Here is a 25,813-nt window from a genome sequence, read left to right on the forward strand (position 1 = left end):
TTACTTGAGACTGAAGCCCCTTCCGTCATATTGCTGATATCCGGGTCACCTGCCAGGAATAGTCGACTGTTAGAACATAAACGTTCATGACTTATGGTCTTTTTAATTAGACATGGAGGGGCGGGGCTCACCTTAATCACACATTGTGAAGTCCATAGAGGCGAACGTCGGGCTGCCATCTTACAAATGAATCTAGGAAAAAGCAATGCCCGTTTTAGCTCATATGCGCTTAGACGTACTGTGTAAAATGGAATGTCAGGCCACGCATCAGTTACCTTAAGAACTAGCTCTCCCTATCAACAAGCTGCGTACTTGTCCTCCGAGTGTGGTGGACAGCCTGCATTCCTGCATTGAATGATGGGATTACTGGGTTGACGGGAGATGTAGTTTTTATGATTCCTGGTCGATGAGCCAATCCTTGCTCATTATCCGTGACCACGTGTTGCTATGCCATGTTGTCATGGTGATCTCGAAGAAGTTAAAAACGTTATTTGTCCGTATTGTAATATTGGTGGCTCAACGGTCTACACTATTTATGTGATTAAACAATCGACAATGGATTTGGCTCATCTAATCTTACAAAGCCCTATTAAAGGGTTGGGCAGACACTTCTGGTGGATCTTGGCATCCTCATTTTAGACTTTATGAAAATCACAGGCATCTTCTAAAAATCGTGGCTAACCTTTATTTTCGTCAAAGGTATATTTCAATGGTGCTTAAAAATTTACGAATTCTAGAGGGTAGTGCTAGTAATCCCTCGTGCGGAATGACAAAGACCTCTGTCCATGGAATTTTTGTTACATCAGCTCAAGAAGTCTCACATCAATGGTCGTGTCCACCAGCAACCACCACTTGGCAGTTCATTGTATAAAAATTTCGGAAACCTCATTTAATCCACGTATTGCTGTATTGAACTTCATGATTAGCAGATCTTCGCGTTGGCTTAATTTACCCTCAGTGTCGCCACAGAGTGTCCATCTCAAATCCCTCTCCACGTGCTCCTTGGTTTTCCAATGGTTAACTAGAGGGGCATTTAGAACATTTCTCCTCAATCTTGAGTTATGTTGAGTAACTTGTTGGCGTACTTCCTGGCTAGTTTTACTGACTTACAATTTCGGGCATGGACAAAAAATTCCGTAAACAACATTCTTTGGTTTACAGTTCGTAAATGTTTCGTGTCTCCAATGGATACCTTCATGTGAGAACTGGTCGTTCCACTGTCTGGTCACAACAAGAGCAAGTCCCTCATTTAGGGTGGCCTATGACTGGTGCCAACCCTATCATGCTTCGTAAAGTTGCCCCTTCCACATTGGGTAGTGCCGCCCGTACGATATGATTTGCAATGCTTTTTTCTTTCTTAAAGGCAAAAAGAGGGGGCTGTGCCAGTGCTTCGTCCAGATTTTGAACCAAGTGCCTATTTTGGTGGTTGATCTTTTTGAACTGATTTGTGTTTGGACAAAACGTGGTCACACATACCATTCTATTCATTTTGGGTTTAGTTCTTTTTTCAAGTAAAGTCTCTCGCGGGACCCACCATGCACATTGAAGGGCGAGCTTCACTAATTTATTTGGGGTATCCTTGAACTACTAGACGGTCCATTAGATTATTAGCATCAATAAAATACTCTTCTTTGAAGGAGCAACTGCGCTGGATCCTAAGAAATTGCCCAAAGGGCAGATTTTGCTTTAAGCTTTTAGGATGATTACTCGTGTAGTGTCCAAATGCAAATAAGTTCAAGATCAACCAAAGTTGGCACCTGTTTAAAAATCTAGACCAAGCACTGGCACAGCCCCCACTTTTTGCCTTTAAGAAAAAAGCATTGCAAATCATATCGTACGGGCGGCGCTACCCAAAGTGAAGGAGCAACTTTACGAAGCATGATGGGTTTGGCACCAGTCATAGGCCACCAAAAATGTGTGACTTGCTCTGGTTGTGACCAGACAGTGGAAGGAGCAGGTTTCTCACATGAAGGTATCCATTGGAGACACGAAACATTTACGAACTGTAAATCAAAGAATGTTTGCGGAATTTTGTGTCCATACCCAAAATTGTACGTCGGTAAAACTAGCCAGGAAGTACGCCAACGAGTTACTCAACATAAGTCAAGACTGAGGAAAAATGTTCTAAATGCCCCTCTAGTTAACCATTGGAACACCAAGGAGCACATGGAGAGGGATTCGAGATGGACTGTCATCTCAAATTGAGATGGATACTGGAGGTGGCGACATTGAGGGCAAATTAAGCCAACGCGAAGCTCTGCTAATCATGACGTTCAATACAGCAATACGTGGATTAAATGAGGTTTCTGAAATTTTTAAACCATGAACTGCTGTTAGACCTGGCACCATTGGCGTGGGTCTCCCTTCCATTTTGCTCTTGCCTTATGTTTTTCTGGTGTTAGATGCTTTGGGCACTGTGCCACTGCTGTCCAGTGCCACAGTGCGAGTGCCCCTACTGTAAATTGATGTATTTATTAGTGGTTCCATGATTGGATATTTGGTTTACTTGTCAGACCCTAGTACATTGCACTGAGTGTGCCCAGGGCGTGTAAATCCAAATGCTGCTAGTGAGCTTGCAGCACTGATTGTGCCACCCGCAGAAGCGGCCTTGTAAAACGTGTCTAGGTCTGCCAGTGCAGACCCTGCGTGCAGTGTGGTACTGTCATTCGGACTGGGCAGGTGCACCCTTATGGTAGTCCCAAGGGCAGGGTGCATTGTAAGTATAAGGTAGGACAAGCCCTGATGTGTGTGGCATGTCCTAATAGTGAATTACAGCAATTTTCGTTTTTCACTATTGCAAGGCTACCTCTTCTCCATAGGCTAGAATGGGCTGCTGGATTGTTACATTTTTATAATCCTAGCAGACTCGGAGAACATGGTAGAAATTAGAGTTTAGTATGCCTGGACTCAGAATAATAAAATATATATTTTAGTAAAGTTTATTTTAATATTCTGTGTTTGCAAATACCACTTTTAGAAAGTTGGTATTTGCTTGATTAACCATTTGAGCCCGCCTCTGCTAGGTTGTGTATTCCTTGTCTGGGTTTGTGTGTGACAGGACTGGGGAATTCCAGGAGACCGGCTTGGGCAGCCCGGTGGTGAATAGGGAGATCTGCAACCAGATGGGAGGGAGGAGTTGCACCTGGGACCTGAATAGGACTGTGCCCGCCCCCCAATAGTGCTGGCTCCACCCCCTGTGGTGCGTCTGCCCTGCACACTGAAAGAAGAGAAGGAAGACTGTAAACAAAGTGCTCCTGGACTTTACTTGCCTTCCACAATGCTGGCTGTACCTCCTGTGGGGCGTCTGATGTGCCTGCCCTGTGCTGTGAAGGGGGAAGGAGAAGTGTGGTAAACAGAGTGCTTCAGAACTGGGCACAGGCCCCTCTCCCCTCAGAACAAATGATTTTGGGGTATAAATATTGGGACCCTGATCCCATGAAATTAGATCACTCCTAGAACGGACAAGAAGAAACCTCTGCTGAGGAGAAGGAACCTGAAGAAACTGAGTGAAGTGCTGCTTGGGGGATTGGCCTGCAGTGGTTCCCTGGCTGCCTAGAGAGGAGAAAAGACGTTTTGGATTTTACCTTTGCTTTCATCTTGTGCTAAAAAGATCTCAAAGGGCTTGGAAGAGAGCTTGACCCTTGACCGAAGTCCCAGGGCCAGTGGACTTCACCAGCCTTTGTGAATTGCTGCTGTTCCAGTGGCTACAGAGGCAGAGAGCTGGGACCGACTCTCACGACCGACCCGGTGTCCTGTTGGCACCGCACTGAGCAAAGTCAGCCTCGAACAACGCAAGCTCTGCGCTCACCGACTCAGTCTCGACGCCGTCAACTAGCAGTAGCGTGCACCGTGACTGGAAGGACATCGCAACGTGCAACGCCTCGCTACACCACTGGTCTGACCGACGCCTCACTGCTGCTGACTTAGAGTCCTGTGACCACACCGGAGTTGGGCACCGCCTCGCACACTTCGCGACGCACCGCCCGACTCGCTCTGCTGTCCGGACTGACCAACGCCAGCTCCCGAACTCCAGCTCAAACGCCGCACCGTAAAGCTGGAAGCACCGCTACGAGCAACGTCTGCCCCGAACAACGCCAGCTCTGACTTCACAGACGCCGTCAACGAGCCATAGCCTGCACCGCGATGGAAGGGACACCGTGAGCTGCAACGCTTTCTTTTTGTACACCGCAACGATCCCCGGAACCGGCTCGCACATCTGTGCCGGCCGCCTCAAGGAAAAGGTACTGTTTGAGTTTGTCTACATCTGAGTGTTCTTTTAGCACGCCGTAGCCGGACAAGGCTACCGACTCGCACCGAGCTTTGATTTACACCTTTTTAACTAGAACTCTTGAAATGTAATAGTACTGTGGATTCTTTTTGTCGTTTATTGGTCTTGTGATAATTCTATATAAAGTATACTTATTTTTTTTATTATAAAACCTTGTGTGGTGTCCACTTGTAGTGTTGTCACTGGGTTACTGTATGTGGTCACAAATGCTTAACTTCTATCGCCTCCGAGCTAGCCTTGACTTCTCGCGCCACGCCGCCTAGAGGGTGAGCAGGGGTTATTTTAAGAGGGTAATTCCCTTGCCGTGACTAGAGGAGAGGGTCCCTGCTTGTCACAAGTACCTACATGTGCCAACCAGAGACCCCCAATTATAACAACTGCCAAGTGGTGGTCGCTGGTGGACACAACCATTTTTGTGAGACCTCTTACCCTTGAGCTGATGGAACAAAAATTCCATGGATTGAGGTCGTCATTCCGCACGAGGGATTACTAGCACTACCCTCTAGAATTCGTGAATTTTTAAGCACCATTGAAATTTACCTTTGACGAAAATGAAGGTTAACCCTGATTTTTAGAAGATGCCTCTGCTTTTCATAAAGTCTAAAATAAGGAGGCCACGCTCCACCAGAAGTCTGCCTAACCCTTTAATAGGGCTTTGTAAGATTAGATGAGCCGAATCCATTGTCGTGTGTTTAATCACTTAAATAGTGTAGACCGTTGAGCCACCGATATTACAATGCAGAACAGGAAATAAAAGGTTCGAGGCATGTGGGCTGCTGAATTCATATCTGTGCATAGATCGCCGCCTAGTGTTGGGTCCGGATGATTGCACATTGTTGTCCTGGAAGAGTCTTCGAAGTATCACAAGATAGGTGGCTCCTCCCCCGGACTACAGTGCGCATGGGAATCCTCTCCATCCTCAGATTGTTTTTTTCCGCCATTGGGTTCGGATGTACTTTTCTTTACTCAAGTTCGGAAACTTTCTAAAGGCCAAAAGGCCTTCGGGGTCATCTGTATTGTTTCTATCGGTGCCGAGTTCTTGTTCCAGTTTTCTTGAGCGGGACGTCTAAGAGAGCCGCGTGGCCTTTTCAAATCCGGAGGCCTGATCGCCGATGGAACGGAGCCCGTTCAAACTATGCCCCCTATGTAACTCTAAGTACCCGCACATCGATGTACACCCGGTGTGCAACAAGTGCTCATCACCGGAGCACGACGAGAACAACTGTCTAGCTTGTGCTCGATTCAGGTCAAAGAAGACTTTTCGACTCCGACGCGCAGCGAGGCAAACTATGTCGAAGCCAGCGCCCGACCCAGTGAATATCTTCGATGAAGACGATGATGTCTTTGACACAGAGGATCCAGAACAGCAGTCGGATCCCGGTTCCGAGCATGGCTCCGACTATTATGAAGAAGACGACCATGTCGAATATGAAAACGCCGTCTAGGTAAGGGACGACGTATCCCCCATCGGAGCCGTTGATGACGACTCGAGCGATGAAGCAGGCCCAACAGTGGGTACGGGACCCGAAACAGACACTCAAAGACTTTCGAAGGCTCAGGTCGAGGCATCGTCAGAAGGCCTTAGCCGAGATCATGAACAACATTCTATAGCCCCGCGTCAAGGCCCGGCTAAGAAAACATCACAAGAGCCATCGGTTCCACTACTCAAAATGAAACCGAAAGCCATCGAGCCAATAACAAAACCGAAACTGCTGAAAACAGTCCTCGGGTCGAAAACCTCGAACCCATCAGAGTCGACAAAGAAATCAGGTGTCGACGACCCTGCGGGGTCAAAAGTAAAGAGTGTCGAACCGAAGATCGGGGCGCTAAAATCCGCCATTAAAACCAAGCATGTCGAACTGAAGAAGTCGACGTCTATGGATACCGACACAAACAAGGGACTCTAGTCTCGGAAGGGTCTCGATCCGAAGCTTCAGGTCGACAGACCACAGCTTGTCAAAGGCCTCGAGTCGAAGGTCAAAAGCGTCTCGAAGGACTTAGTCAAGGCAAAAGAGTGCGCCTCCGACGCCACAGTCACCGAAGTCTGCGCACCCCCAAAAAATTATCAGCGAAAAGGCAAAGTCGGTCGGACCTACATCTACGTTGGCGCCGAAGGTCAGTCTATCTGAAGACACTATGCCACCGATAAAATTCGGACTACCACCAACTGCACGCCCCAAGGCGCTCGATCCAAAACCTGGGGTCGAAACCCCCAAACGGGTGTCATTGGGGAAAAGAAGTCCTCCTATGAAAGAGGACGTCCTGTACCAAGAGCCCTCGTATGATGACCAGTCCAAGTTACATATCGACTCAGAATCTGGTAAACTTACTATTTACCAGAGTAAAATCAGATCGGAAAATACTTTGGAATCATACAAAATTCCCCTCAAAAAGAAAAGGGATTCTGTAACATCACCTGTCCTTTTTGAGACTGTGAGGTACTATGGCCAGGACACTGTGGCATATTCACCCACACCCACTACTGAGGATATAGGGTATGATGATGATGAACAATATAATTACCCTGCGGACAATGATCAGGATGACCAAACTGAAGCATGGACAGACCCTGCAGACCAGGGGGAATCACAGACTATTCCTGATACTCCCTCCTATCCTGTAAAAACTTCACCCTTGGAAAATACAGCTGCGTTCAACGCTTTAATTGAAAGAGCAGCACTAAATCATGATGTGGACATGCATGCTGACCCAGTTGAAGAGGACTTCCTGTTTGATACTTTCTCCACTTCAGAGAAATCCGTTAAAACTTTACCAATGTTAAAGGGTGTCCTTAAACACCCAGGGGACATTTTCAAGGAAACCACTAGAGCAAGGGTCATTAACCCCAGGATTGAGAGGAAATAAAGACCGGCGCCTGTGGACCCTACATATATTAAGAGACAGCTGCCGTCAGACTCTTTGGTGGTCTCCAATGCTCGTAAGCGCGCCAACTCACAAACTACGGGTGATGCTCCTCCTCCAAACAAAGAATCTAAAGTACTAGAAGCTTCTGGGAAAAGGGTGGCTGCTCAAGCAGCTAATATCTGGAGGATTTCTAATACACAGGCCCTATTAGCCAGATACGATGGGGCACATTATGACACTCTAGAGCAACTGCTACAACATTTGCCTGAGGCCTACAAGGAGGGAGCAGAGATGCTAATCCAGGAGGGTAAACTCATATCCAACGCATCCATTAAGTGTGCGCTAGACGCAGCAGACACTGCAGCCAGGGCCATCAACACAAGCGTCCTGCTCAGGAGGCCTGCTTCGTTGCGCATTTCCGGATTTAAAACTGAGATTCAGACCACATTACTAAATCAATGCAAATAGAAAAGAAGAACACCCTGCCTTGGGATATAAAGGCCCTAACAAAAGGGTCCAACAAATATGTATAACGGGGTGATTAGCCTAGGGGTTGACACAACACATAACAATCACATGGTCAAATCAAGAATGAACAATACAATTCATATTTGAAAATATATATGTTTTTTTTATTTTTAAGGATAACAATGATATAAATATAGAGTTTTTTAGGTATCACATGTATAAATAATCATAAATAAAACAGACATGGATAAGCAAACAACATAGTAAGGAAGATTCTATCCTGCCCAGTAACGGCCACACTACACACACTCTAACTCACTTACTTCAATCTCTACCCACTTTTTCCTATTTGATCTCATTCACCATTCATGCTACATTCATTCATCTAATCCTGGCGAATACAACACAAGGGTGGTTTAACGTGTTGTATAGATCGGGGTGTTTAGTCCAGGGAGATGGTTTTGACTACAGGTCCTGATGTAAAAAGGACAATAGCCATTTTCCTGGAGACATAAGCCGACGCGCGTTTCGGTGGCAGGCCAATGGGGCCACACTTTCGTCAGGGCAAAGGGCAGTATACTGGGAGGGGGCACAGGAGAAAAAGCAATCTGAAAGATAGAGAACGAAAACAGATTTCATTTCACTTATATCTAAATGTATAAGTTTTTCAGAGAGTACTTCTGTGCTAACAACATTTATTCTTTACAATTTAATATGCAGTAAAACATTTTAGACATATAAGATCACTAAGGTTCAAGAAACTTGATTTTAATCAACTGATAAACTTTGGAGCAAAGCTCCTACACTTGGCCGGTGGTTGCTGTGCAATGTCAAACCCTCTAGAAACACTCCCTAGGAGAGATTCCCTATCACGTGGAATCTATAAAGGCATCATGATAGCCTTAGCCAAATGGACCATAGAGCACAATTTACAACAACACTCAATCTTCATTTTCAAACAGATATTTAAAAACCTTTTTTTTGTATCAACCACATTCACATAGTTCATGGTACATACCAGAATTATTTTCTTTTGTACACACATGATCCTATAAATGAGGACAGGAGCCTGGTCCTCGAGGGGCAGATAGTAAAGCTAATCCTGGTTCAGTCAATGGAGATCTTAGTTGAAGGCTAAACCAAAATTTACTATCTCTTTTTTCTCTCAATATTTTTACCTGTAGGTGTATCTTATTCAGTTATTCAGGAGATGTCGGAACGCAGTTGGGGCTAGTTTTTTGTAGGCAAAACTTCAGGTCGATTCGGGTCCTGTAAGGGGGATAAATTAATGTCATCCTAGTTCAGACTGCTCGGATATTTCTATTTAGGCCAGAAATTCAATCGGTAACCCATATCCTACTTAACTTAAGCGCTCTAGTTGTATAGAAAACCCTTTTTAACATCCCTCTAATTTTTTAATAAAAGGAAGACAGGGCTCCTGCATATGATCTAGTAAGAGGGAGTTTGTCTTTAACAAGCTGGGGATAATATAGCGCTTTCATGATTCAGGATACCTACTGTTATCACCAGCACTTCAGCGTAGTGTTTTTCTCTTTCAGGGCTCACAACTCTCATGCATGCTTTAAACAAGGATGTGCATCCGTCTAGCCTATAGATTAAAAAGGTGGCATGGATCACTATGATGCTATGTTTAAGAAATCAAATTCTTTACAGTGTGAGGTAAGAGGCACAATCAATGTTTTAGGGGGTTACATGATCACATTTAAGTAATACATACCAGCGCCGCTGGATAGTACAGGTTGGACTTTCTTTTTATATATGTCCTGGGGTCCACAAAGGTATATAGGTTTAATTAGATGTATGGCACGCCTGTGGAAAAAGGTGGTATTTAGTGAGTGCTGAGCCACTCAGGTTTAAACACATTTACGAATTTGTCCCAGATTTTACCTTCCGTATAAAAAGTGCTGTTCCTAGACCGGGGTTCAGATGAGCAAATCTTTTGGTATATAACGGATTTTCCTCGTGGTATACAGGTCTAAGTGCCGTCTTCCCTCAGAGGTAGGTGACCCATGGAGGGGGCTGGCTGATCTAGAGCCAAGGAGTGAAAAAGACGGGGTAGTCTCATCAGTTATTTCATGCCCATGCCGGATTCCTATTTGAGAAACATCGGTTTCGCGTGCTTACCTATGTTCCAAAAGGCTGTCTCCGTGGAGCAGGGGTTCCGCCGACCAAGTGTACCGGCCAAATGATTCTCCCTCGTAACTTCCAGCATTCCGATTAAATAGCGCCATGTTCGCGCCTTTGTTTAAGTGATACCCGCTGTGTGTGCTATCGGTGAGATAGACGACGGACTATCCACTTCTCTTTTACTTTCGCCGCCATCTTATGTATACCGGGGGAGAGCAAGGTTTGCAATTCTCTAGGTATAGATGAGAGGGACCGTGACGGCCATCTTGGTTAAACCCGTAATTTGTTATCGTGTTTTTACAAAGGATTATTTATTAATGACCTTAGGTTGGTTAATCGATCTACAAAGATATTAAGATCGCATCTATGGTGTCATATGAATGAGGGACTGGCCTTTCATTATTTTTATTTTTAGAGTTTGTAATTCTCCATTAAGTGGCATCGGACTGATGCCCTATATCCCAATGTTCAAGTATTATTTTTAAACAGAATATTTTTGTTGATTTCCCCATAGAGGCATGTAGGGTCAATTCCAGGATTTGCTTTTATCCTGGAACTGACCCTACATGCCTCCGAAAGAAACGGGAGGTGTTTTGGATCTTTTATCTGGATACTGTCCAAAAAGGATTGAATGAAGAATGTCCCTGGCATCAGGCCTTTCTATAACTATACTGTAATAGTTCCATGCCTCTAAAGGGAAATATGAGACTGAAATGACCATAATGGGGAAATCGATATTAGAACGGGTACCATAGGGAAGAGTGTCTCTCAAACCCAACTACTGTAATAGTTCCATGCCTCTAAAAGGAAAATATGAGACTGAAATGACCACTATGGGGAAATCGATATTAGAACGGGTACCATAGGGAAGAGTGTCTCTCACCCCATAAATGCTAGCTTCAACTCCTCTTATAATAAGGTCCATCGTCTATAGCCAGTGAGCAAGCTGCAACCCGCCTTCTTTTTAAATAAAATTGTTCCCAGGATCACTAATATAGGACAGAGACCAAGGAGATGTGAGCATTGGTATAACCAATATGGTCAATAAAAAGTCTCCTCCTTCAACCAAAATATTCATAGACCTGTTCGCCACAAGGGAAAACGCAAAATGCCAAAGCTTTGCCGCCAGGTTCCCACATCCACAGTCTCAGGGCAATGCGATATGGATGAACTGGTGAGGCAAGTTTGCGTACGCTTTTCCCCCAGCCCCGCTCATACCACTAGTGGCACGCAAACTGCGACAACACTCCATGACACTCATCCTAGTTGCTCCAACGTGGGCGAGGCAATCGTGGTACACCACGTTTCTAGAACTTTCCGTGGTGCCTCATCAAAGGCTGCGATTAACACCCAGTCTTTTAACGCAGAGCCATGGAGATATTCAGCACCCAGATCCGCAACAGTTGAACCTTGCGATCTGGCTCCTGAAGTCATAGTTTGGTTAACTAAACTTGCCTCCTGACTGTATGAACATTATCAAGGAGGCAAGGAGACCTACAACCAGAGCTTGCTATGCTGCGAAGTGGAAACGATTTGTCATCTATTGTACCAATAATGACATAAATCCGCTAGATGCATCTACTCAAAACAGCATATGTTATCTGTTACATTTACATAGATACAATCTGGCCTATAGCTCCATACGTATACACTTAGCTGTGGTGGCAGCTTATCTTCAGAACAGGCAACACCTTTCACTCTTCAGGGTACCTGCTATTAAAGCTTTTATGGAGGGACTCAAACAAGTGATTCCTCCAAGACACCCACCTTCACCTGTCTGGAACTTGAACATGGTTCTAACCAGGCTGATGGGACCACCTTTTGAACCTCTCACTCATGTGAGATACAGTTCCTAACGTGGAAAGTGGCTTTCCTAGTGGCAATTAAATCACTTAGAAGGGTTAGTGAGCTACAAGCCCTAACTATTCAAGAGACATTCATACAAATTCATGCAAACAGAGTTCTACTGCGTACAAACCCTAAATTTATGCCAAAGGTGGTATCCCAGTTTCACATCAATCAAACTATTTGAACTGCCAGTATTCTTCCCAAATCCAGATTCAGTGGCAGAAAGAGCTCTACATACACTGGACGTTAAAAGAGCTCTCCTGTACTACATAGACAGGACAAAACCTTTCAGAAAAACTAAACAACTGTTTGTTGCCTTTTCACCACAGCATAAAGGCAACCCCATTTCAAAATCTGGTATAGCCAGATGGATTGTTAAGTGCATACAAATTTGCTATCAAAAGGCTAAACGCACGTTAACAGTTCCCCCAAGAGCGCATTCCACATGCAAGTTAGGGGCATCCATGGCTTTCCTAGGAAACATTCCTCTAGAGGACATATGTAGAGCAGCCACATGGACTACCATACATACATTTACCAAACACTACTGCGTAGATGTACACTCCAAACAGCAAGCAGCAGTAGGACAGGCTGTACACAGAACTCTTTTTCAGGCTGCTGCAGCTGGCACGGACAACCACCGCTAAGGGGGAGACTGCTATACATTCTATGCACGGATATGAATTCAGCAGCCCACATGCTTCGAACGGAATAGGCTACTTACCAGTATGCATCTGTTCTTGGCATGTAGGGCTGCTGACATTCATATCGCCCTCCCTCCTCCCCGGTGCTTGTCGCAGCTGTAGCACTCAGAATTATTCTTAGTATGGACATCTTACTGTATCATACTCCATCCCTGCCACAATGGCGAAAAACAATCTGAGGATGGAGAGGATGCCCATGCGCACTGTAGACCGGGGAAGGAGCCACCTATCTCATGATACTTCGAAGACTTCCAGGACAAAAATGTGCAATCGTCCGGACCCAACACTAGGCGGCGATCTATGCACAGATATGAATGTCAGCAGCCCTACATGCCAAGAACAGATGCATACTGGTAAGTAGTATATTCCTTTTCAACTTCTTCACGATCACCATGACAATATGGCATAGGAACACGTGGTCACGGATAATGAGCAAGGATTGGCTCATCGACCAGGAAGCATAAAAACGACATCTCCCGTCAACCCACTATCCCATCATTCAATGCGGGAACGCCGGCTGTACACCACACTCGGAGGACGTGTACGCGGCTTGTTGAGAGGGAGAGCTAGTTCTTAAGGTAACTGATGCGTGGCCTGACCTTCCATTTTGTACAGTACGTCTAAGCGCAAATGAGCTAAAACGGGCATTGCTTTTTCCTAGATTCATTTGTAAGACGGCAGTCCAACGTTAGCCTCTATGGACTTCACGATGTGTGATTAAGGTGAGACCCGCCCCTTAATGTCTAATTAAAAAGACCATAAGTCATGAACGTTTACGTTCTAACAGTCTACTATTCCTGGCAGGTGACCCTGATATCAGCAATATGACGAAAGGGGCTTCAGTCTCCAGTAAAGGCAATCGGTAAGTGGGTACGAGTGAACCTCTTTCACATGGGAGATGTCCAGCCAGACTGACATGAGGTTTACAAACTGTGTTGTCTTATGTCTGTCTTTTCAGAATGTTGTCACATTTAAGTGTGAAGCCACAGATTTAATCAGTTCAGGAAATAAGGTAGGCAGATTGCACCGGTTGGTGCCCTTTTGTTTAACTGCGGTCGGAGGTTTTGTAAATTTGAACGTGTTTTGTTTCATTCTCTTCTTGAACGTTACGGTCCTGATGAGAACCCGACGCACAGTTGGGTTTGAAACGTGTCGAACTTTCTGTTTTCCCTTGTCAAACAAATTTTGCAATATAATTGTTGTATTTACATAGCGATTGAGGCGTGAGCTGTAAGAAATATAGATTATATTGAATCATCTCTACATTTTACTAGGAGTATTTATTTTTTATTGTACTGTTTGACGTTTGGATTAAGAACAGTTTTCACCAGAGCTGGGGGCATACAAAGCTATTTCCACCCGCTCTGGGCCTTTGTTTTGGATGGTGTGAGTGTTGATGCACGAGTGTCTGGTCAAATTTGCATGAGGTATGTGTGAAGGTTTATATTAATTGTATGCTGGTGTCATATATGATGTAATGTAGTGTATTTTACATAGCTTTTCCCTTTGTTTTGTAATCATTCTTTTGATACACTTTTAGAAAGTATTATTGAAAAAAGTGACATCTAAGAGTTGTCAAACCAACTGATGGTGTAGTAAAAAACGCGGACCTATGTGTTATTCGGAGGTTCTGGAATAAATAGTTGTTTTGGAGTTTCCCTCAGTATTGGCAATTGTTTCGTTTTGTTATATGGACTCAGCCTTACTGAGTAGAGTCAAGGCCCTTTGGTGTTTCTTGATTAGAGAATAACACATGGTATCTCCGACCTGAGGTGGCACAAGGTCCGTTTCAGCAGTGGGGAGAGCATTGGATAGATTTGTGCACCTCTGTGGAGAACACGCAATGTCAGCAGTTTTGCACCCTCTAGTTTTTAAGGCGGCTCTCGCTTTGGAGACTATTCATCTCAAGTGGCGCTCAGGCCTCCACAACGCCTTTCCGCCCATATCACTCCGCCTCAGTTCTCAGGATTTATTTTGGAGTTTGTAGAGCGCGCAGCTACCTCCAGCAGAGGTATCCCAGCGCTAATGTAATTGAGTGACCCCGCGCACAAGTAGGCTTTGTGACTGTTGAATAGCCAGGCTTTTAGAGCTAGTCTGAAGGCGGTTTCAGGTTCATTCAGATTGGAAGGGGGTAGCATTATATTCCACAGTTTAGTGGTCCTAACTGCAAACGCTCTACCGCCTTCCCTCGCCTTGTGAAAGTGTGGGGAGGGGGGGGGGGGGGGGCTGCAGGTGGTTAGATTTCAGGACTTGGACATGCTGGTAGTGTTGTAGTCTGACTCTCAAGAAGGCCGGGCCTCTGCTTCTGGTTGCTCTGTAAGCCAGGGTATGTGCCTTGAATTCTACTCTTATGACTGGTAGCCAGTGGAGGCTTCTTAGGTGAGGAGTGATGGAGTGCCGGTAAGGCACCTTGCAAATCAGTCTAGCTGCTGCATTCTGTATCATTTGCAGTCTGCAAATCAGATATGCAGGAAGATCCAAGCACAGGCTACTGGCACAGTCCAGATGGGATGTAATAAAGGCATGAACCACCGTCCTCCTGCAGTCACCGGGAGGAAGTGGAGCCTTTTCTGCAGGATACGGAATTTCCAGAAGCAGGAGGAAGAGACTTGCCGAATCTAGGACTTGCTAGAAAGGGCATCATCAAATCTGAAACCCAAGTTTCTCACTGAGTCTACAGGCTCAGGAGGGGGGGTTCAATTCTTGAGGCCACCAAAGCCTAAAGGGTGGAGTGGCATGTTTGAAGAAAAACACCTCAGTTTTTCCTGAATTTAGGTTTAGACATCTTTGGGTTATCCAGGCCAAGATGTGACTTGGACAGCTTCTGAAGTGTATAAAAGCAGCCTCTGAGTGTTCTTTAAAAGAAAACAGAAGCTGGGTATCGTCAGCGTAAGAAATTACCTTAATCCCCAGGGATTCGATTAGAGCGGGGAGAGATCGACATTGAACAGGAGAGAACTCCATGCCGAACCCTGTGGGACCCCACAAACAAGCGGCTTCTGGGAAGAGACAAAGGGACGTAAGAAAACTTGTTGTGTCCAGTTCTCCAGGGGAGGGCCGTACCCTGAATTCCCAGAAGTTTTAGTCTCTAGGAGAATCGGATGGGCCACAGTGTCGAAGGCCGCAGACAGATCCAGAAGCACCAGCAGTGCTGCGTTGCCCTGGTCAGTAGTTCCACCAACACTTCCTGCCACTTCTAGGATTGCAGTCTCCGTGCTATAGCCACCTCTGAAGCCGGATTGGGAGTCGTGGAATCGTTTGAGCTACTGAGCATGGCCATCGATCCACCAATCAGGCTGCCCCTCAAGGCTCTATAAATCATAATGTTACTAGACTTACAGGTCTAGTAACTTGAATATTCTAGTAGACTTAACTGTAATGTACTTGACCCATGTGTGAACTGGTCTCAAATTGTATGATCCTAGACCAATATTTTATCTTATGAAGCTACCTTTTTCTTCATTATCACGAGAGCAGCTCAAATATTGATGTAAACTTTCTGATGTATTTAAGCTTTTTATTTTCTAGACTAAACGTTTGCTCCATGTATAATAAGAATCAAGCCCACATATAGGTTACACATGATCACGAGCTTGCCTCTTAGTTCACTAGCCGCATTATCATCCGGTCAGGAGCAGAAATATTTACCAGTTCATGTTTAAAAACTCACTTTTCATAAATCTATTACTGAAGCATGTGGTAGTGCAGTCATTTACAGATAGCATAATTTCCATTGAAATGGCCACAAAACCTTCCCACTAATATGTAGTTTTAACTAATAAAACGGTATAGTGCATAAAGTGTTTGGAAATTTGGTTTTCAACAAAAATATTTTGATGCAAAGAAAGGTCAGGCGGTGCAGAAGTGCACCTTCTCTCGGTGGGACGTGCTCTGCATGAAAATCTGTTTCCCATTGGCAAAGAAGCCGACTCATGAATGTTTACGAGCTCATACCACCAGACCTAAAGCTGCAACCATTGCAGAGCAGTGGTTCACGGCTATAGACAACGGCCCAGAGATCCTGGTACTGGATGGAAGTGCCTCTTGTGTATGTTAGTGATGGAGGAACTGCGCTCGAGGCTTTGCGGAGCCCTGGATATCAGTCAGTCTATCAGGAATGTCTGCATCTCTGCATACCCTCCTCTGGGGATGGTATTGTTGGGTGTCTATTAATAGTTAAGGCATCTGTGGCTAGAAGTCTGTATCAGATGAACAACTTACCTTCAGCAATGCCTTAACTGGTAGAGACCATATCTAGTCACAGATTCCTTACTCACCCAACTAGCCACCCTGTTCTGCGGACAGATTTCTAGGGTCAGGACTGATCACTTAAGTCCTAGTTCGGACACACCCGTGTCGGGGCACTATGTGGTTCAGTACTTATGGTGTTGAAAGTTGTGAAAATGTAAGGTCAGTGTGCCTGGGTGTTGCCTATATAGGGGCCACGTCATTCTGGTGCCGCCACAGGCTGACGCAGGACTGAACTATGCCACCTACCGGTGTGTAGGGGTACTGCTAAAAAGCTGGATCCAGTCTCGCTCCTGGGAAATTCAAAGATCAAAAATCTGCAGCTAGATAGTCTCTACCAGATAAGGTGTTACCAAAGGTAAGTAACTTGTTCTTCACAATCTATGTATACAATCTATCAATGGCCATTCATAAAGAGCACAGCTACCTCGACAGAGGTGTCCTGGCGCTGAAAAAACGAAATAGAGACTAAAGCTCCTACATACTACTGCTCTGTTCTGGCAGGAAACTTAAACATTTCCTGATAGATCTCATTTTCCCAAAACAAGCCGCAGAGATTTGCTTGACTTGTGCCGTGAGGGTGAGCTCCTTCTCCCAAATAACTCCAAGATTTCTAACAGCGTCCTTAGGGATGGGTGGGGGGCCTCAACTCCCTTGGCCACCAGAAGCACAACACAGAGGAGATGCTTGACTGAAAAACAAGACCTCTGTTATGTTACGTCTTTATTGGTTCAATTTTTTTTCGTTCATCCAGCTTGCAATGTCCTTAAGGAATTCTTTAAATATATAAAATGCTGCTGTGGGTGCTCTTTAAAAGAACACAAATTGAATGTCATCCGCATAGGAAACTACATTCAGCAGGGCAAGGTAGATATTATAGAGCAGCGGGCTTAAGGCAGAACCCTGAGGTACTCCGCATATAAGTTGTTTGACTGATGAGGAGAAAGGGCAAAGGAAGACCTGCTAACCACGGTCTTCAAGATATGACCGGTTCCCATCAAGTGCCACCCCTTGCATGCTGATGTTTCAATCTTTCCAACAGAATTGAATGCGACATTGTATCGAACGCCGCTGAAGGTCCAACAGCACTAATATGGCAGCTGAGCCACCATCCACGGTCTTTCTCATCAAATCGGCTTCTTCTACCAACGCTGTTTCCATGCTGTAGCCTGACCAGAAGCCTGACTGGGAGTCCTGTAGGAGACTGTTGGCTTCTACAAAGTCGGCTAGTTGTCGCTGAACCAATTTCTATAGGACCGTTCCCGATAGCAGGGAAATATGTCTAAAGTTGCGAAGTACTTCGGGATCAGCATTAGGTTTCTTCAACAGTGGTAACAGATAAGCCTGTTTCCAAGTGGCTAGAAAAATTAGTTGTGAACGCTTTCTAGATTTGGTTTAGTACAGGATTAAGCCACAATAGTGGTTTAGGGTTCGAATGCAGGAAGGGGACAGAGGCATAAGACTTTCTGGAGCTGTCTTTTATTCAGTTAGTAGTGCCCTTGAGAGGGATTTTCTATGTTATGGTTGTCCAAGGGGGATGTGTTGATAATACAGTAGGTTTTTTGTTTCCGTTTGAATAAATCTTAAGAAGTAATTGTTCTAGTGTGTAGTAGGATTGAGTTCCATATCTTGTGGAAGTTGACTAAAGGACTCCTATCATTTTTTTTTTAAGACCAGGATTACTCCAATTTGCTGCTGCATCAGTCTGTGTGGCTTGCGGGCACAAAACCTGCCAAATGTAAAATTGACATGTTCTTTTAGAGCCTTACTCGAAGCTGCATTTTATGCAAGAATCAAATGGTAGGTTTCATATGTAAGAAGGTTGAAAGAAGTTGTTGGCATTTCTCACCTCATTGGTGGTTTTCTCTCTTGATTTATCAACCTTTGAAGAGATTCTAAGGCTGGTTTGTAGCAGTTATTGCTGCTTTTTCCTTGGTGCTTAATGCCACACGCTTCGGTTTCATTGGCTGACATGTCTGTGGTTGTATTGGATGTTTGGTGGTTTGCTTCATGAACTGTCTTGTCACTTGTGGTTAATAACCTCATGGGAGTTTTGCAGTTTATTCCAGTTTGGAACGTTTTGCCAGTGGTCTGCCTCAAGAATTTGCTTATTTCTGATCATTTATAGCTTTAAAGATATTTTTAGTGGGGTTCGGTTGCTTTGGATTTACCCAAAGCTCATGAGCTACTGTAGCATAATGTTGGTTAATATTTCTCATGGCTAACTTGCTCATAGAGACCATGCTCATTCTTAAACTCTTGTCCTTTTTTTCAGGAAAACCTAGTCAGTACTTCATGTTACTGATTCGCTTCGGATCTCATTACATAGTGGCCACACCCCTTGCCAGCGTACAAGATGCACTTTGTGGAGATGCCATCGTTTTCCCTACTTCAGTCACACTGTAAGTAGTTTGTCTAGATGGACATGCTTTGGATCCTCTTTAATTTCATGGCAAATGTTGACATTCAAAGATTGTTAAACTGGAGTAACTTCAAGTCCATGCTTTTTAGGTCGAGCCTAGAGTCAGCGTGCATGCACTGCTCTGAGGCTTTTTGTAGTGGAGCAGGTGAATAGAAGCTCAACCCATATTTGCTATTGGCTTTCGTCATTGTCCTAAATGCTGTCTTCTGATTCGTCAACAGGCTTCTTAGTCCCTCCTTAGTACCGCCTCTTCATTTGTCACCTCCCATTGTGACTGACCCCTTTCTTCAGTTGTTACATGGTACTGTTAGACTGTGAGCACTATTTTCTTTAATGAGGTTCTTCAGTAGGGGATCTCTGTTATAGTCCTAATCTAGTGAATAGTCCCGCTCATGTGCGGGGCCCCCGGAGCAATCAAAAATAATCTCTTAAACTATCTTCATTGCAATCCTGCATAGACAGAGAATTTAAAGACCAATAATGCAGCCTATACTTAAAAGGCGTGTATAAATTGGGGGTGTACCCAAGTATAGTCACTGGGACCTGGGCGAACTAAGTATTCAGAGGAAGGGGTCCCAGTAAGGTAGGACAAGAATTAAGAATAGTGAAAATATAAATCACACAGAAAATGAATCCATCCGCATTGTTTTATTCACAATGGGAATGCATAATGAATATACAAAAGTCAGTACATCAAATACGTAGTTTAGGCAGTGCCCCAAGAAAGGAAAGTGAGGGTGGGGGTTTGTGATCGAGTGAGGACGAAGTGCAGGAAAAGAAAAATGATTTAAAGGTGACAGTACAATCAACCAATAAAAATCTTCAAGTTGACAAAGTTACACATTATGTACAAAACACATGACTTATTAGTCAGTTTTCAAAATAGAGCATACTTCACATTGTTCAATTTATGAAACATTCGGGAGTGAAGTTGACATTCAAAAGCACGTGGTTGTCGACGTTTCGACCCTTATAAAATACGCAGGATTTAGTGATGTCCTTGCAGTAGGGTCTTCATCAGGACAGGAAAACGGGGCAAACAACCTAGTCAATATGTAAATAATTGAATTAAACTTGGGAAACATATCCCTGAATTAATCAAAACAGAAAATAGCACACAAACCCCTTGACGGGATGGGTATAGGGTCGAAAGGCAAGAGCATCAAACATAATTACCAAAAACTGAGTATTATCTGCGATTGGTGCTATAATTATACAATTATAGGTAAATATTAAAGAGATAAATTACCAATACATGGATAATTCAGTGGTAAGAGAGAGCCGTTGGATAAAAACCAGCCCTACGGTGGTGTACATGGCCAGGGAAAGCAGTGGGGCCTCTTTAATATTTACCTATAATTGTATAATTATAGCACCAATCGCAGATAATACTCAGTTTTTGGTAATTATGTTTGATGCTCTTGCCTTTCGACCCTATACCCATCCCGTCAAGGGGTTTGTGTGCTATTTTCTGTTTTGATTAATTCAGGGATATGTTTCCCAAGTTTAATTCAATTATTTACATATTGACTAGGTTGTTTGCCCCGTTTTCCTGTCCTGATGAAGACCCTACTGCAAGGACATCACTAAATCCTGCGTATTTTTTAAGGGTCGAAACGTCGACAACCACGTGCTTTTGAATGTCAACTTCACTCCCGAATGTTTCATAAATTGAACAATGTGAAGTATGCTCTATTTTGAAAACTGACTAATAAGTCATGTGTTTTGTACATAATGTGTAACTTTGTCAACTTGAAGATTTTTATTGGTTGATTGTACTGTCACCTTTAAATCATTTTTCTTCTCCTGCACTTCGTCCTCACACGATCACAAACCCCCACCCTCACTTCCCTTTCTTGGGGCACTGCCTAAACTACGTATTTGATGTACTGACTTTTGTATATTCATTATGCATTCCCATTGTGAATAAAACAATGCGGATGGATTCATTTTCTGTGTGATTAATATTTTCACTATTCTTAATTCTTGTCCTACCTTACTGGGACCCCTTCCTCTGAATACTATACTTAAAAGGCTACACTGTCCAGTACTTCAACTAGAAATGCAAAGGATATTCCACCAACATCATTTTAAACAGTCTGCCAAGTTTCACCCATAGAGAAACTTCCCCTTCACCAATTCCTTGGAATCCTTGAGAGGAAGGGATGGACAGACAAGCCCCCCATAGGCTGCCATTATGTGGCTTGAAAAAGGGATACCGTGCCTTTAAGAAACTTTCCAGAACTTTCGGTATCCCAGAATGCACAGCACTTCCCTCCACTTTCAGTTTTTTTCCGGCTCCGGCTAGCAGGACCCTGGAGCATTGAGCTCTCCCTTTTTAGGTGTTGATCTAATCTTTTTGCACTTTTAAAGTCTTCAGAGTGTTTCATGTGACGTCATTTGGCCCCTTCTGCTCTTGCTGGTGTTTTTCTAGTAAGTTTAGCCTCTCTTTCTATCAAATATGCCATCCCTAGTTGATAGGTGTCCAGAGTGTGATGGAAAGAAGGCCAAATCAGACAAGCACAGGGTGTGCATTCATTGTCTGCCCCCTTCTCATGTCCCAGAGGATTGCGAGATCTGCCAACAGTTCTCCAGTAGGACCCTGAGGGACAGGGAGAAGACTCTGCTTCAAGGATTGGAAAAGCGAAGACCGCGTGACCAAGGTGGGTCTTGGCATGAAGGGGCTTCTTCCTCTGCCCGTGCTGAGGCCTCTGGGGGACTTCTCAGTAAAGAAAAGGCCAGAAAACGACACCATTCGTCGACGTCAATGGCGTCGAGAGGAATGACCACGGTGTGTTCCCCGTCTCCCCAGCGGCGGCGTCGTCGTTCGATGTCGAGCGGATTGACATCGAGACCTCCGAGGTCGGCGTCTAAGACATCTTCGTCGTCTAGGTACCACAGACGGCGAGAGGGGTATAGCAGGCACCGGCACTCGCCGTCGTGGTGACACCGCCGGCCGTCGTCGACTCGACGTCGAAGAAATGTTCATAATCGTCGAAAGATCTTAGACGTCGAAGAGGTCGGCGTCGACGCGTTCGACGTCGACGCGTTCGACGTCTAGGAACAGATCTGAGTCGAACAAGAGAGTCCAGGTCCCAAAGGCGTTCTAAGGCCAGGACAGAGTCCCAAGGCTCCGTTATCAGCCTTTCTTCTTCGACCACGACGCCGTCGCTCGTCAAAGAGGCGGTCAGCCTCAAGGTCCCCTTCAAGGGTACGGAAGCCAAAGAGAGAGGGTGGAACAGTCTCCGGGCTCGGAGTACTCACAAGTTTATTTACCCTCTAGGCATGTAACACCGCCTCCTCCGTTACCTAGGGGCCTTCCTCCTCCGCCTCCGAGGACACCTACACCTCCTCCTCCAAGGACTCCCACTCCTCCTCCGAGGTCTTATTTGTTACATCTACCTACGTCACCCTCAGCCCTCCAAGGCCTAGGCTGCCGGCTCGGCCTCCACAACCCACGCCTGTATGGCCAGTGGATTGTCCAAGACCAAGGAGGCCGAGGTCCCGCTCCGGACGGAGCAGGTCCAGAGATGATAGTCGGTCATCTACTAGATCCAGATGACGTCACAGGAGAGACAGGACCAGGTCCCACCACACGGAGTCGTCCAGTGCCAGGGACTATTCACAGACGCTTTTGGATTCCCCTCGGACGAGGGTGTCTCCGGTAGACGACATTGCCTCATTTCAGGAGGTTTTGTTGCGAGGAGCAGCAAAACTGGGCATCACGCTGACTGTTCCCATGCCCTCAACCTCAGTTATATTTGAGACCCTGCATAAGAAACAGCTGTCTCGTCCCCTACTACTTTTGGTGCCTGGGCTAGAAGAACCGGCCATGGACCTCTTCCTCATGCCTTCCTCTACGAAGTCTGCGCTGTCAAGACTACAAAAGAAGTACAAGGCCCCTGAGTCAGACCCCGCCTTTCTGCGTTCGGACCCTGTACCGGACTCAGTGATAGTGACGGCGGCCAGGACACAACATTCCACCGCGCCATTATCAACAGTTCCTCCTGACAAGGAGAGTCGATTAATGGACTCAGCGGGCAGGAAAGTATGTGGTACGGCCTCCACGTCCATGAAGGCCGCCAGTGCCTCGGCGTTGTTGGGGCGGTACGACAGAGCATTGTGGGAACCCTTGCAGCAGTTCGCAGAACATCTTCCCAGGGAGCGCAGAGAGGACTTCCAGGAGATCATCATGGAGGGGATGATGGTCTCTAACCAGATAATCGGCTCCCTGGCGGATTCCTCGCTGTTGGCAGCCCACGTGTACTGCCACGGTATTAACCTGCGCCGACACGCCTGGCTGTGTTTCACGTCGCTGAAGCCCGAAGCTCAACAGAGGGTCGCCAGTCTGCCCTTTTCTGGAGTGACCCTGTTCTGCAGACATGTGGATGAGGAGATGGCCCACATGAAGGCGGAGGCTGAGACCCTGACTGCTGCCTGGTTAGAGAAGCCGAAGGAACAAAGGAAGACCTATCGCCCATTCCAGAGGTAGTACGGTGCGCAGGGCAGAGGACAGGGTCGGCAGGCTGGTCAGCAGCAGCAGCAATACCAGCGGCGACCGTTCCAGAAGCGCCAGAGGGGCAGAGGTGGGCAGCAGTCCTGCTCAGCGAGTAAGGGCCCGGCCGGGTCTAAGCCTGAGGTGCTACTTCCCCCTCGTCCGTTACCTGCTCCGGTGGGGGTAAGCATACAACATTACTTGGCAGAGTGGAGAATAATTACTCCGGACAAGTGGGTGCTGAACATTGTTTGCAATGGATACAGTCTTTGTTTCGTCAGCCCGCCTCCAGCGACTCAACCGGTTTGCTCGCAGTTCCAACTACGCGAGCTCCAGGCGGTGGCCGATACCCTGCAAGATGCGTACTTCCATGTGCCCATTGCACGGAAACACCGGAAGTTCCTGCGCTTCCTGGTAGGCACCAATCACTATCAGTACACCGTACAACTGATTGGACTGAAGTCTGCTCCAAGGACTTTTTCGAAATGCATGGCAGTGGTGGCGCACACCTGAGGAAGAACAAGGTGTTTGTCTACCCGTAACTGGACGTTTGGCTGATCAAAGCCTCCACCTTCCAGGAAGCACAACTGCACTTCAACAAAACGGCCGCTCTGAGCCAGCTGGGTTTGCACATAAACATTTCCAAGTCGGTCCAGACTCCTGTCCAGTGCCTACAGTACCTGGGGGCATCTATCAATACGTTGTCAGCAAGCGTGTCTCCTTCGTAGGAGAGACGTTTATCGGTCCTTCGGAAAGCTCAGGCTCTCACGACTGTTCTATCTACAACAGCGAGGACGGTGTCTTCTCTACTGGGGTCGATGGCCTCTTGTCACTCCACTTGCACGCCTGCACATGAGGCCGCTGCAGGAATGTCTGGAGGATCAGTGGGACCAGAGACGAGGGACCTGGGACGACAGGATACGGTTGTCTCTACATGCTCAGCAGTCCCTGAGATGGTGGTGTGCGGCGGAGAACCTCCTCAAGGGGGTTTGTTCCGTTCCACAAGGACATTCCCACTCAGACTATAATGACGGATGCTTCTCTCCACGGATGGGGAGCGCATTCCGGACAGTTACAGATCCAAGGATTGTGGTCCCAGACGGAGTCAACGTACCACATCAATTTCCTGGAACTCAGAGCTGTTCACTTGGCACTGAAGGCCTTTCATCCGTCCTGCCGGACCAACTCTCTGCTTGTATAGACGGACAATACGACCACAATGTATTAACTCAACAAGCAAGTGGACAGAGATCGCGCGCATTATCACAGGAAGCGCAGGCGATCTGGCACTGGCTGCTAGCCAGAGGATTGACGATAACGGCCACCCATTTGTCAGGTGTGCAGAATGCTCTGGCGGACGCCCTCAGCAGACTGATTCAGGAAAACCACGAGTGGGTCATAAACGACTAAGTACTCAAAGGCGTCTTCGCCAGGTGAGGCACTCCAGCCGTAGATCTATTCACCACCTCTGAAAACAGGAAATGCCCTGACTTCGCATCCAGGTATTACCAGCAGGGGACTCTGGGGAATGCATTATGGATTAACTGGTCGAACAGCTTTCTGTACGCTTTTCCACCCATTCCCCGGATTCCGGCGGTGCTCATCAAGTTGTCCCAGTCCAGGGCGCGGATGATCCTCATTGCTCTGGAATGGCCCAGACACCTTTTGAGCCCATTCATAAGGCCTCGTTGCAGCACCTGTCATGGAAGGCGGCGTTCCTCGTAGCCATCACATCGTATCGCAGGGTGAGTGAAATTCAGGCATTGTGTTGCCAGGAACCTTATACTGTTTTTCATGCTGCTAAGGTTGTGATGCGTACTCAACCGAAGTTCCTTCCTAAGGTGATTTCTGATTTTCATGTAAACCAGACTATAACTTTACCTACGTTCTTTCAGAATCCTTCCACTCCAGCGGAAAGGTCTCTTCATTACCTGGATGTCAGAAGGGTGTTGAAATTGTATCTGGATAAGACAAAGGATATTCGTGGTTCAGACCAATTGTTTATCAATTATGGGTCAGTCAGGACTGGTCTTGCTACCTCTAAACAGTCCATCTCTAGGTGGATTGTGTCCTGTATCCAGTTGTTATCAAAAGGCTAATAAGACCTTAGGGGGTAAGCCTAAGGCTCATTCCACCAGGGGCAAAGCGGCTACAACAGCTTTGCTCCGTTATGTTCCCATTGCAGACATCTGCAGGGCTGCCACGTGGAAGTCGGTCCATACCTTTGCAAAGCATTACTGTCTGGACTCTGATGCCAGAGCAGATGCTCAGGTTGGGCAGGCTTCTTTGCGAAATCTGTTTGCTCAGTAATGGTGTTGTCATTTTCC

The 25,813-nt window shown here is 46.0% G+C and overlaps 1 protein-coding gene across 3 annotated transcripts in view; it reads left to right on the top strand.

Moving 5' to 3' along the window:
• Positions 1-25,813, top strand: part of LOC147673887 (anillin-like) — a 429,866-nt gene that overhangs the window by 238,157 nt on the left and 165,896 nt on the right. For all 3 annotated transcript variants that reach the window (XM_086947773.1, XM_086947775.1, XM_086947774.1), the window contains one exon: positions 18,845-18,971. In XM_086947773.1, the coding sequence (XP_086803899.1) occupies positions 18,845-18,971 (127 nt within the window). The remainder of the gene's footprint in view (positions 1-18,844; positions 18,972-25,813) is intronic.

The sequence above is a fragment of the Lissotriton vulgaris genome, chromosome 12 (assembly GCF_964263255.1).
Source record: "Lissotriton vulgaris chromosome 12, aLisVul1.2, whole genome shotgun sequence".
Taxonomy (NCBI): domain Eukaryota; kingdom Metazoa; phylum Chordata; class Amphibia; order Caudata; family Salamandridae; genus Lissotriton; species Lissotriton vulgaris.